Source organism: Myxine glutinosa, chromosome 7, assembly GCF_964187855.1.
Source record: "Myxine glutinosa chromosome 7, kmMyxGlut1.1, whole genome shotgun sequence".
NCBI classification, from domain to species: Eukaryota; Metazoa; Chordata; class Myxini; order Myxiniformes; family Myxinidae; genus Myxine; species Myxine glutinosa.
In genome coordinates, this window is record NC_136267.1 from 141,969,948 (window position 1) to 141,984,361 (window position 14,414).

The window sequence follows — 14,414 nt, forward strand, 5'->3', positions numbered from 1 at the left end:
ATGCTTTAAACGGGCAAATGACGATATCCTTTCAAAGGAGCAATTGAAAGTTGTATTCGTTTACGTTGATAATGTGACTGTGTGTGGCTGGAACCAGAAGGACCATGATGCTAATCTGCGGCACTTCTTGGAAGTGGCTCGTAAATACTGGTTGACCTTCAATGAAGCCAAATGTAGCTACTCTGTGAGAACGATTGATCTTTTGGGCTACACGGTGTCCGGTGAGGAGATACGGCCTGATTCGGCATGGCTTCAACCCCTACTTGACCAAGCTGCTCCCGTCGATCGGGTGACTTTAAAGTGAGCAATGGGACTGTTTGCACATTACTCTTCATGGGTCCCATGGTTCTCAGAGAAGATACGGCCTCTCGTCGCGTGCAAAACATTTCCGTTGACCTTGGCCACTCAAACTTCCTTTCGACAACTGAAGGATGATATAGCTGGCGCCGCTGTGACCTCCATCGACGAGACGGTCCCTTTTGTGGTGGAGACTGATGCGTCAGATTGCGCAATCGTGGCCACACTGAATCAGGGGGGCTGACCGGTGGCATGCTACTCACTAACCTTATCTGACAGTGAGAGACACCATTCCTCGATTGAAAAGGAGGCGTACGCTATTGTGGAATCGATCCGTAGATGGCAACACTTACTTTTAGGGAAGCATTTTCAACTAATCACAGATCAGCAATCAGTCACTTTCATCTACGACGGGAAACACTCTCAAAATATTAAGAACGAGAAGATTGCACACTGGCGCATAGAATTGGCCGACTATAGCTTTGATATTGTATACAGACCGGGAAAGGATAACCATGCAGCCGACGCCTTGCCTCGGCCCATCTGCTCCGGAACGACGGTCGACGAGCTACGTACTATACACAATGCCCTTTGTCACCCGAGCATCTCCCGTATGGCCCATTTCGTTCGGAGTAGAAACTTGCCTTTCTCCGTCGACGATATTCGTCATTTATGCATGACGTGTCCGGTCTGCGCAGAACTCAAACCGAGTTTTTACAAGCCTCCTATGGGTACGTTGATTCATGCTGGACGGCTGTGGGAGCGACTGAACATTGACTTAATAGGGCCCTTGCCCAGCAGCGGCGCGCATCGCTACCTTCTAACGGTAGTTGAAGAGTATTCACGATTCCCGTTTGCATTTCCGTGCTAAAACATGTCATCACTTACGGTAATCTGATGCCTTCCGCAGTTGTTCCTCATGTTCGGTTATCCTGCGTTCATACATAGCGACGGAGGAAATATCAGAAGCAAATCCGGAATACGTGCATGTCCGTTTGGCCGACGGTAGAGAGACAATCGTGTCGGTCCGGCATCTCGCGACTTGTGGAGAGGTTAACGGGCAGCCCGTCATGAGTGTACCGGCCGAGGCCGACTCAACTACCCGCACCAGGTTGGATTCGCTCCCGGACGATGCTGAGAGCGGTGCCACCACTTCGGACCCCGGGAGCTTGTCACCTGCACCAGAAAGCCTTCCAAGCCCTTTGAGTAAATTGCCCGGCGAGGGCGCCCTGCCGATACCTTGCGTTGGGGGCCTGGGCGTTGACGGGGTTTATCGCTCGCAAATTGGTCGGCTATGTCAGCCACCGACACGTTTTGGCTGGTAGATTATTCATTCGGTTTTGATCTCTTACACCTGCTGCCTTGCTTACACCTGTTGGCCGTTTTCTTAAGGGAGGGCGATTGTGGTGAAAATGAAGAAGAAGAAGTGCCTTCGTAAGCGTGGAGTATATTGAATGCCTATTTATGGACGAACGCTCGGTGAGCGAGAGGGTCTTTATCTTGTCTGCTGAATGAGTTATGCAGACATGAGCGCTGCATCTTCTTGGTAAGAAGTGACTGGGATTGATGACTAATGTCTTAGAATGCTTGACTTTGCTTTATAATGCTTTATTTGCTTTGTAGGCCTGATGAAATTATTGTCTATTGTGTAGGATGCCCAAGGATCAATTTCAATGAAGACTCGTATCTTGGAGAGAGGTCTGGAAGCTTTCTCAATACAATGTCTGACTGGAAATGAAAGTTGGGATGGCTGACTGGAGATGACAGTTGGGATGACTGCCTGGAGATGACAGTTGGGATGACTGACTGGAGATGACTGACTGGAGATGACAGTTGGGATGACTGACTGGAGATGACAGTTGGGATGACTGACTAGAGATGACAGTTGGGATGACTGACTGGAGATGACAGTTGTGATGACTGACTAGAGATAACAGTTGGGACAACTGACTGGAGATAACAGTTGGGTAGACTGGAGATGAGAGATGAGATAACTGGAGATGAGAGTTGGGAGATGACTGATTGGAGATGAGATGACTGGAGGTGAGAGATGGGATGCTGACTGGACAAAAGATGACTGGAGATAAGAGTTGGGATGACTGACTGGAGATGAGAGTTGGGATGACTGACTGGAGATGAGAGTTGGGATGACTGACTGGAGATGAGAGTTGGGATGACTGACTGGAGATGACAGTTGGGATGACTGACTGGAGATGACAGTTGGGATGACTGACTGGAGATGACAGTTGGGATGACTGACTGGAGATGACAGTTGGGATGACTGACTGGAGATGACAGTTGGGATGACTGACTGGAGATGACAGTTGGGATGACTGACTGGAGATGACAGTTGGGGTGACTGACTGGAGATGACAGTTGGGATGACTGACTGGAGATGACAGTTGGGATGACTGACTGGAGATGACAGTTGGGATGACTGACTGGAGATGACAGTTGGGATGACTGACTGGAGATGACAGTTGGGATGACTGACTGGAGATGACAGTTGGGATGACTGACTGGAGATGAGAGTTGGGTGCACCATTATGATCCTGATAGGAAGGGACAGTCAATGCAGCACCACCACAAAAGATCACCAGCCCTGACTTGGCTCCCTCACATTTTAATCTCTTCCCCAAATTTAAGGACCACCTTTATGGAGAACATTTTCCTTCCGACGATGATGTCAAGGCTGCTGTGAAGCGCTGGTTTAGTGAGTAGGACGCAGGTTTTTGTGACATCACAAAACAACTAGAACATTGGTCGAAATGTGTGGACTGCAGTGGTGATTATGTTGAGAAATAAATATGCACCATGGTCGAATAAAGATTGATGTTAGTATCTGTCTATGTTTCATTCTAATATTTTTACCTGTTTTGGATTTAAAAAAAGAGGGGGTATTACTTTTCAGCATACCCTCTTGTGTATTTAAATTCTTTTTTTTGAACAGGATCCCACTCCACTCCAAGCGTAACTTATTCCACTTTGCTCTTTCATGCATTTTTATGTTGGATTCTACATTGCTTTTACTTGTTTATTGTTCATGGCGAAATTCACCTTGACCATAATTTGACCCAAATACAGAAGTCTTCCCTCCTTGGTTTGGGAACAAATGACAGATAAATGAATGCAGCAAATGTCACGTTGGTTTGGAAACAAAATGTGTGTGGTAATGTGCTGACCTGTCACAAAGATGTGGGTTTCGGCACGGATGGTTGTGATGGCATTGCTGGCCTCACAAACCCAACAGCCAGTTGCTGCTCGACTGAGGGAGCGGAACTGAAGGCGCCCATCCCTCAATACCTGCTGACCAGCTGATACCTCCCCATCAACCTGCAAGCAAATTAAGCCAGCTGAGAATTGTTAATTATTACAGCACAAAAATGAGTGAGGACAAAGTGTATTTCTTCCTTCCAACAATCCAGACAAATGTCACACTCTCACTACCTCTCTCCTAAATGACCAAAAGGACCATCAGGCCAACTTCCCCACCCCCCAATGTACTCTCTCAACAATCCTCTTGTGAAGTTCATTCAATCTCTTGGCTCTCGCTATCATCCACTATCTTTCTTGAGCAAATCGAAGTTGGCCTCCAAAGCCAGCCGCCAACTTGGCATCCTCCACCGTACACAGTCCTTCCTTGGCACACCTGAATTTCTATCCACCTATAAGGTCTGCATCCATAGCTTGATGGAGTACTTCTCCCCCCTCTGGGCTGGCTACCCTGCATCATATCTTGCTGAGCTTGACACCGTGGAAACCAAGGCCTTCAAGATAAATGGAATCTCCTGTGGTGAAGCTGAGTCTATCACTTTGCCATTGCAGACAAGTCGGTGGTCTGTCTTCTACCGCCTCCTTTCTGGTCTTGCACCCTCTGCTCTTTCCATTATTTGTCCCCTCCTCCCTCCCCACCCCTCCCCTCGTTCTGGTGAAACTACCTAAATCCAGGATCACTGGTCACCTCCACTCATTCTTCCTCTTCTTTCCCACCTGTGGAACCAACTTCCATATCCTCTTCCAACCGCACTCTTCCCTCCAGGTCTTCAAGACAGCTGTTCACCACCAGGTCAGATTATCCCCAATCCAAAACCTGATCTTTTCTACCATCGTCAACCCCCACCCCATTCCCTCCTCCTTCCAAATTTCCAAGTTTTCCCTCCTGAAAGTACCCTTCTGTAATGTCCACCCAATCCATAATGTCCACCCAATGCCCACCCAATGTCCACCCAATCCATAATGCCCACCCAATCCATAATGCCCACCCAATGTCTGTAGTGAAATTATACCAAGGTGAACCCAGGGTGTGCTTGCTACAGAAGGGGCGTCTATAAGACCCGGGACAACCGGGGCGCGCGGACACTCCAGCGGAACTCACTGTGACATAGTCCTGTAGTTTGAATGGTATGTACGCCCCTAAATGCTGCGCTGACTGTCCTCTCTGTTGGACCATTGCTATATTGAATCGACCATTGCTCATGAAATACTCTGATTTTAATGCCTGTTGCATGCATGTATTCTTACAGGATGTACTACAGATCTAAATGATATTAAACCTACCCAGAGGTCAAGTCGTGTCTGAGCTTGATTTTCACGACATTTAATATCATTTAGATCGCCGGAATGGCTGACCACAAGATGATCGTGGTACCGATTCTCGGAGCCGACCCTCAAGCTGAGGGATCAGCATCGGAGTTCACTCACTGGCTCAAAACGCTGGAGAATTACTTTGCTGCTCACGAAACAGAGCCCACCGCAGCGATGAAGCTGTCCGTGTTACAGTCGAAGGTCTATCACACCGTTTTCCGGAACATTTCTCGATTTGGGACGTACGCTACGGCTCTAGCCGAGCTGAAGCGCCTCTACGTAAAGACACGGAGCGCTGTGCACGGCCGGCATCAACTCTCTCAGCGGCGACAACAACCATCTGAATCGATCGATCGCTTCGCGCAGGAGTTGCGCTACCTGTTGGCAGACTGCGTGCAGGACGTCCGGACCCACGAGCAAGTGCAGGACGACTTGCTCCGAGATTCATTCATCTCCGGAATTAATTCTGGAGTCTTGCGGCTCCGACTCCTGGAGGTCGCGGATCTGACATTTACAGAGGCACTACGGCTGGCACGCGTATACACAGATGCCCGAGAACAATCCACCGCATATGATCACCCACGAGTCGTGGCGGGGACCTCGCAACTCGCGCGACCGGAGAGGGCTACCGCCGAGGATACGGAGGAGGACCCGACCACTACGGCCGAGTCTCTGGGAGCTCCTGAAGCGGACTCCGCTTCCGGCCTCACTGCTGCCGCCGCTGCCCGGCCACGGCCTGACCGGTATGCAAAATGTTATTTTTGCGGGAATCGGCAGCACCCTCGCTCTGAATGCCCGGCCCGGGAGGCTACATGCCACCTGTGCTCCACCAAGGGCCATTTTGCAAAGGTCTGCAGGAAGGCCGCTCGGGGCACGCGTCCCCGCGCGACCTTGAATGGGCTCATCGCGGAGCCAACGGATCGAGCGCCGGACGGGGCGCCTCACTCGGCTTTGAAGAGCCGCTCTCCTTCTCGCGGGCCTCTGGCTACACGCCCGACCTTGGTGAGATACACCGGGCCGCCGAAACAAATGGCGCGAACGCGACCGGCCACAGCGCGACCGACCTTGACTGGCGTTCGAACGCCTACTTCAAACAAGCGACATGCTCCTGCTTTGGAAACTCCTCTCGATGTGCGGCAAACGCAGCACGTGACTCGAGCCCCATCTGACGGCGGCTCTTACGAATTACATGCACCCACTTTGGCATATGAATCTGCAGACGGCAGAGATCTTTCTCACGTGACTCGAGCGCCATCTGGCGGCTGCTCTTACGACCTACACACACCCACTCTGGCAAATGAAACTGCTGATGAGCCAACTGACTTCAATGCTCCTGCTGAGGCCCAACCTGCCGACGCTGCCCGAAGGATTGCAGCCGGCGTGGGATCCACCCGCGAGGCGCGATCTTCTCGCCCGGCCGGTACAATACCTGCCGGGTCTGCCGGCCTTGCGCAGGCCATCATTCCGCAAGCTTTGATTGACACGGGGTCCACGGATAGTTTTATCGATCAGCGACTCGTGCATCAACATGGGTGGCCGGTTCTCGGGACAACCCGGCGGATCTTCATGGCCTCTCAGGGACTTCGGTTGAGCACAAAAGGGGCGTGTCGATTGAAACTTGTGATAAAGGGACGCACGTTCCCGGACGTGTATCTCATGGTATTACCTGCTTTATGCGCTGACGTTCTGTTAGGACTTGATTTCCTTAAGCGGCATGGACGTTTGGAAATAGACTTCGGTGGGCCGGACACGCTCGCTGTGTGCGCCCTCGCTCAAATGGACATGGAGCCACTCTCACTGTTCCCCAACCTGACCACTGATTGTACCCCTGTAGCCGTCAAATCGCGGCGCTACTCTCGCGCGGACGCGCAATTCATTGCGGAAGAAACGGCCCTGCTCTTAAAGGATGGTATTATAGAACACAGGTCACCGTGGCGGGCCCAAGTCTTAGTGGTGCGGAGTGAGGCCCACCGCTGGCGCATGGTAATCGACTATTCGCAGACGATTAATCGTTTTACACAGCTGGATGCCTACCCCTTACCGGGGATGGACGCCCTGGTACGCCAGGTGGCCCTGTATTCCGTTTATAGCACTCTCGATCTGCGTAGTGCGTATCATCAAGTCCCCATCTCTAGGGCTGATCGCGTCTTTACAGCCTTTGAATCGGGTCAGCGGTTGTACCAGTTCACGAGACTTCCCTTTGGGGTAACTAACGGAGTCGCTTGTTTTCAGAGGGCTATGGATGACCTCATTGCGAAGGAGAATTTGACCGATGTCTTTGTCTATCTGGACAATCTTACGGTTTGTGGGTATGACCAGGAGCATCACGACGCTAATCTGAAACGCTTCCTCGAGGTCGCGCGGAAATATCGCCTAACCATGAATGCGGCTAAGTGTCGATACTCTCTACGCACAGTAGACCTTTTGGGGTACACCGTGACCCATGGCTCCATCTCTCCGGATAAGGAGCGTCTGCGCCCTTTGCTCGATATGGCTCCGCCTAGCGATCGGGCTTCGCTGAAACGCGCTCTAGGGCTGTTCGCCCACTACTCAAAGTGGGTGCAAAATTTCTCCGCGAAGCTCCGCCCCCTCATGGCCTGCGACACTTTCCCCATGGGCCCGGCCGCCCTGGCGGCCTTCAAGGGCCTTAAAGTCGACATCGCTGGCGCCGCTGTCGCGACGATTGACGAGAGTGCCTCTTTCGTTTTGGAGAGTGATGCCTCGGATCATGCGATAGCGGCGACTCTCTCCCAAGGAGGCCGCCCTGTGGCTTTCTTCTCGCGGACTCTCACCTCCGCCGAGCGGAGGCATTCGTCTGTCGAAAAGGAAGCATACGCGATCGTCGAATCAATTCGGCGATGGCGGCCGTATCTGCTTGGGCGGAGTTTCCAAATCGTCACGGACCAACAGAGTGTTGCGTTCATGTACGACACCTTACATGCTCAGCGCATTAAGAATGAGAAAATCACCCGTTGGCGTATCGAACTCGCCGACTTCTGCTACACCATCAAATACCGCCCGGGGAAGGATAACCTGGTCGCTGACGCCTTATCGAGGCCGGCCACTTGCGCGGGGGTTGTAACTTTGGAGGGGCTGCGCACTTTGCACGGCACTATGTGTCATCCCGGGGTAATGCGCTTCACGCATTTTGTGCGCAAGGGCAATCTGCCGTACTCGATTGAGGACATCCGCCGCATCTGCCGTGATTGCGCGATCTGTGCGGAACTCAAACCGCGTTTTTATAACCCTCCTATGGGGACACTCGTTAGGGCTACTAGACCGTGGGAGCGCTTGGCGATGGACTTCAAAGGGCCGCTGCCAATGTCGAGCAACTCTCGCTATCTGCTCACTATCGTCGATGAGTATTCCCGATTCCCCTTTGCTTACACGTGCGGGGATATGTCGGCTGCCACGGTTATTCGGTGCCTGCAGAATTTGTTTTCTATGTTCGGGTATCCGGCCTACGTGCATACCGATCGGGGTGCGGTGTTCCTGTCCCAGGAGGTGAGGGGCTACTTGCTCCAGCATAATGTCGCTTCGAGCTACACCACCCCGTACCGGCCCCAAGCGAATGGTCAGATCGAACGCTTTAATGGGATTATATGGAGGGCCGTCATGCTAAGCCTTCGGACCCTCGGCCGAGGCCTCGATAAATGGGCGTGGTCGCTACCTGCCGCTCTAAACTCGATCCGGGCTCTCCTATGTACTGCCACCAACCAGACTCCTCACGAACGACTGTTCCACCACCCTAGAAGCTCCGGCAGTATCCAATCTTTACCCAGCTGGCTCGCTGAACCGGGGCCCGCCTATCTCAAACGAGCGGTTCGCGCTAGCAAGTACGACCCCCTTGTTGACAAGGTGCAGGTCCTCCAGGCTAATCGCGAGCATGCTCGCGTGTTAACGGCGGATGGCCGCGAGTCTACTGTCTCCATACGCCATCTCGCCCCATGTGGGGACGACGACAGGGATATCGACGAACCCGTCTACGAGTCTATGGACTCTACCGAAGCTTCCCCTATGGAACTACCACCGTTACTCCCGTCGTTCCCTACTCCCGTGCCCGAAGGCGCAGGGGCGCCCCTCCGACTCCCACCTCCGGCGGCTATTCCGACGCGGGGGACTCCGGGCTTGGGGACGCCGTGCCCGGTAGATTCCGAACACGAACTGGCAGGGAAGTTCGCCGCCCCGACCGCTACGTGTGGACCGACTGACGTGGATTGACGTGACCCATTCGTTTATTGCTGATGCTTGCTTGCAACCTGCCGAGCGAGCGGCAGTATAGTTCTAACGGCGGGGAGAATGTAGTGAAATTATACCAAGGTGAACCCAGGGTGTGCTCGCTACAGAAGGGGCGTCTATAAGACCCGGGACAACCGGGGCGCGCGGACACTCCAGCGGAACTCACTGTGACATAGTCCTGTAGTTTGAATGGTATGTACGCCCCTAAATGCTGCGCTGACTGTCCTCTCTGTTGGACCATTGCTATATTGAATCGACCATTGCTCATGAAATACTCTGATTTTAATGCCTGTTGCATGCATGTATTCTTACAGGATGTACTACAGATCTAAATGATATTAAACCTACCCAGAGGTCAAGTCGTGTCTGAGCTTGATTTTCACGACAATGTCCACCCAATGTCCACCCAATGCATCCTCTCCTGCCTCCCATTCCTCCCCACCCCCATTGTTTGTCTGCCTCCTCATGTCCGGGCCTGCGGCTCTGCTGTTGGTGCTTCCTCTCTCTCTACTGTTCATTTTGTCCTGTTGCGTCCTGATCCGTTCAGTGTACTAGCTTTAGCTCTTCCATGAGCCTTAACGAGGTATACAAAAAAAACAACCAAGGCGAAGATCTTACATGGTGTTGAGGCAGTCACCAAAAGGCCTGGGGAAGCATGGCCATCAGCAGAAGAAGGGGGGGGCGGCGGGTTCCGTTGGTGCGAACGGTGCCCCCTCTTTGCCATTAAAATGTTTTTCAACGACAATTCCTTTTTCTAAAATAAATAAATATGTTTCAAATAAAAATTTGTCTCCAAAATCGGTTGAGGTGCAGGAAATGAAGTGAAATAAAAACATTTGCATGGGAGGGGGGGGGGGTGGGGTGCCCCCGGAGATATCTTGCATGGAGCTCTCAGCGCGTGGGCCAGGGAAAGTAAACTGTTTACATTTTTAGATATGTGGCCCCTCTGAAAATTCTGGTGACAGGACTCGGAAGACAATGATATATATTGTTGGAGGCAATTAGTGATGCTATTGCTAGACCCCAGCTTTGTATATGACAGCGTCCAAAGCATTTATTTACTCATCAAAAGTGCTCCTGTTATAACTTGCAATGGAAATGAAACACAAACACGGAGATTAAACAGATACAAGGACATCATAACAAGAAGACAGAATGGCACATCACACTGTACTTGTGTCATCTTTCAAATAAACATTACAATTTGCACCAGTCCTATCCCTAAAGTCAAGCTACAAACAAATTTGTGAGAAAAACAACATGAAAACTAGAACAGCACTCGGTAGAGCGCATACCACAGCCAGACTGAACAGTTTATGTTTTGTATCCCACTGATAGGCCGGATCTGGGTCCGTACCTGAACCAAAATCGAATCAGCTTGTTCTCGTTACCAAACCAACTCATCCACCAAGTTTTGTCCGAATATGTCCACAACTGTTTGAGATATCGTTTTTGCCCTATCTCTAAATGGTGAAGAATCACATAAATGGTGGGGTGCGGGAGGAGGGGATCTTGGCTTAGCTTACTATACTAGCCATTTAACCTTTGATAAAGTCAATCCATAATTCTGATTCTGGTTTACCATACTCTATTACAGAGCATCTATCTGCCGAAACAGTTTATTGGCAAGGGTTATACTGGGTGGTTTGCCATTGCCTTCCCGGCAATAGTTAGGGCAGGATTTTGTAATCTGGCCAGCATGCCGGCGATAGCTCGCCTACTTTTCACGAAGGACAAAAGTTTGAAATGCACAACTGGTAAACAGGGAATGATGCGAGGAAGAGCGATTTTATAATATGACTAGCCGAAAGCACCCGGCGTTGCCTGGGTTCTTTTTGAATGAATTTACTACTATAATTCGGCTTTTACTCGCGGCCGTAGAAGATTGACTACTATCATTCAGCTCAGCTTTTAATTGCGAAATGGGCCCAGCCCGGCCGAGGCGGCCTCGCCACCTAGCTTATAACCTTCCCGGGGCCCATCCCGACATTTTTAGTTCTTTTTAAAATGAATTTACTACTATAATTCAGCTTTTACTCGCAGCTGTAGAAGATTGACTACTGTAATTCAGCTCAGCTTTTAATTGCGAAATGGGCCCAGCCCGGCCGAGGCGGCCTCACCACCTAGCCGATAACCTTTCCGGGGCCTGTCCCGACATTTTTAGTTCTTTTTGAATGAATTTACTACTATAATTCAGCTCGGCTTTTAATTGCGAAATGGGCCCAGCCCAGCCGAAGCGGCCTCGCCACCTAGCCTATAACCTTCCCGGGGCCCGTCCCGACATTTTTTGTTTCAGAGGTTTCCTCCCATCTTTCATCGTTCAGGAGATTAGCGCATGCAGACAAACAAACAAACAAATAAACAAACAAAAACTTTATTTTATATATATATATAGATAAACAGAGAATGTTATGAAGAGTGTTGTTTCAGTACCCGAAAGTGCCAATTCATCATCAAGGGGGGCAGTGTCTCCACCATATGTCAATATTTAAAGCACTTATTTCTTAAATGTTTCAGTTTTCTAAATCTCATAAATGTCTTTAATTCACAGCAGAAAGAGCAAATAACCATATGGCATTTTGTTAAATGGTACACACTCTCATGGACCATTCACATAGTATGTACAGAGGGAAGGGGAAGGTGTGTGGTTGTGGGGATGGTTTATGGGGGGTAAAATTGGAGAAAAAGAGAACTGAGAAAATAAAGGCAAGGGGGAATGGAAGTGGATAAAAAGAGAAAGGAAGCTAGTAAAGAAGAGGAGGGAAAGACAACCGATCTGACAGTGGAAGGAAGTCAAAAAATCAATTTTTGTGTACGTAATATATGTATATATACTGTACAGTTAAAGAGAAGTTTTCAGCCATAGGTGGCAAACTGGTGTTTAACCGAGAGGTTAAAATCTGGGCAAATAAACCAAATGGGCAAGAGGAAAAGCAAGGAAGGTGACATACGTTCTTCCAGTGTATCCGAGGTGTTGGACTTCCCTCAGCTGAGCAGGGAATTGTCAGCAACCGCCCGGCCTCCTCGTAATACTCAAAATCTGGCTTTATTGTAAAGTAAGGCGGTGGCTGGAAAAGTGCACACAGATGTACAAGGAAGCATACTATAAGCAGAGATGGACAGAGCATTTACACTGAAGGTTGTTGTGCTACAGCTATTGGCCATCGCAATACTGACAAATATTCCCTCTGATAAAACAATGAAACCCGGGACTCGGGCTATTCCTGTGCATTCGAAAGTCTCACCTTAAGAAGCACTTGAGTTGGAGGTGATGGCCCAGAGGTGCCCAACTTGTTAAATGGAGTGCAAGTATATATGCCTTCGGCTGCCTTGGTGGGCCGTGGAATAGTTATAGTGCCGTCCAACTCCTGGACCCAGCCATCCATCTACGCAGAAAAAGCACATGACGATTAAGTGGTCCCAGATACGAATCATTGCGACACCAAGTATTCAAAAGCACCAACAACATTGCTTTGTGAGAGGAAAAGCTCACTTCTATGGAAGACTCCAGGATCCTTAGTTAAGTCAAAAACAAATCACTATCATTTACACAAAAGCAAGCAACCTGAAAAACCCAAAATATTAGGGGAGAGTGGGGTAAGTTGAGCCTAAGGGTAAGTTGAGCCACCCCATGTTTCTTAGAAAGTGAAATATTTGAAGGTGTGAGAGCACCATCTATACTTTCATAGCAACAGTCTTTCTTCCTGAGTACACATGCAGAGGAATATGAAGCAGGGGTAAGTAAGATCTAATGAAATTTGTATTTTTTTCAGAATTTCCCAAACTTTGAGTTATGGTGTTTTGAGGGTGATAACAATAGAATTAATGGAAGCTTAATGAATTGTTTATGTAGTAATGTGAACATGAATGGTGTAGATTATTTACCTGAGAGTATGAATTGTAAATTGAATCAATACGTGAAATGAGCATGTTTATATTCAAAACGGCGCCCGTGGGGTAAGATGATCAATTGGGTCGGGTCAAGTTGAGCCATGGCTCATCTTACCCCATGAACATGTGTGCAAGATAAAGTAACTGCTTTATACGCAAGTTGGAGTTGAAAACTGTAGTTCTTGTAACACTGATACCTGTGTATAGATCTAAGTCCTATTCCTAAGAATGATTTATGTAAATATTTTTGCATAAATCACAGGTAAATGGAAAAATGCTTTGGGACTATAAAAGGAAGACAGCACGTGGTTGTTCTTCATAATTATTTGAAATACAAACCAGTTTATCAGCATATATGACTGATAAATCTTGACGATTACATATGTATGAACATTCAGCCAAAGTTTACTGATAATTCATGTGTCTTACAAATAATCAGAACACAATACATGTATAATTATTTCAGTTCAAACTGTTAAATTTCATTAGATCAATTACATCATGTTACTTTGTAATAGACACGAGGTGCATCTTACATGTGCGTAAATTTCACACAAGGGAAAGGAGCATATATCAAGTTTCAATTATTGAACTGAAAAATCTGATCTGAAAAACGTGAACATTTACAGGAAACTACTTTGTATTGTTTTGCATTGTTGAAGCTATAAGCAACAGCTTTTGCGTGATTGTTAAAAAAAATGCGTATTCATTAATACTTCATGCATTCCCAGTTTCAATGGGTTTTCTCAGTGTTTTATCAATAATAAGCTTTTCCAGTGGATCTGGACTTAAACTTTTTGTCTCAAACTTGTTTTATTGCTGTTCTGTCCTGTATTGAGCCGGTGAATTTGATGGGCCACAAAATGTTTCATGCGGTTTTTTTTCTTGTGGCTCAACTTACCCACTGGCTCAAGTTACCCCGAACCCATGATCAACTTGCCCCATCATTGGGGCAAAATGAGCCATTAGACAACTTTTTATTGAAGGCCTCTGCTAATTAATTACATGAAAATGAAATGGTAGCATGTGTATGAGGGGAGAAGCAAGTATTTACACCATCATAATCACTATGCCTCTGATGCACAGTACTTTATATTTGATGTCCAGAAGGGCATTACTGAAAAATGGCTCATCTTACCCCACTCTCCCCTACATGTGTGGGATCTCTGGGTCGCTTCCAAGGGTTCGATCGGCTATCTCCCTGTGGCAGGCCTGTTCAAGCAGAACTGACCGGGACTAATCAACAACTATAACAACAACCCAAAACCCCCCCAACATGACATATGCTACTTAACGCTCATCTTCAAAAGCAATAACTAATGATGTTTTATCAACCCAGCACCAACTAACACCAACAATTACTACCTCTACACAAGTCAAGGCACCATTTTACAGATGGAAAT

The 14,414-nt window shown here is 48.6% G+C and overlaps 1 protein-coding gene across 2 annotated transcripts in view; it reads right to left on the bottom strand.

The window, feature by feature from the left end:
- Positions 1-14,414, bottom strand: part of LOC137431696 (protein turtle homolog B) — a 127,904-nt gene that overhangs the window by 72,877 nt on the left and 40,613 nt on the right. For both annotated transcript variants that reach the window (XM_068123320.2, XM_068123319.2), the window contains exons 9-11: positions 12,366-12,506; positions 12,072-12,188; positions 3,480-3,630 (exon numbers count right to left, since the gene is read on the bottom strand). In XM_068123320.2, the coding sequence (XP_067979421.2) occupies positions 3,480-3,630; positions 12,072-12,188; positions 12,366-12,506 (409 nt within the window). The remainder of the gene's footprint in view (positions 1-3,479; positions 3,631-12,071; positions 12,189-12,365; positions 12,507-14,414) is intronic.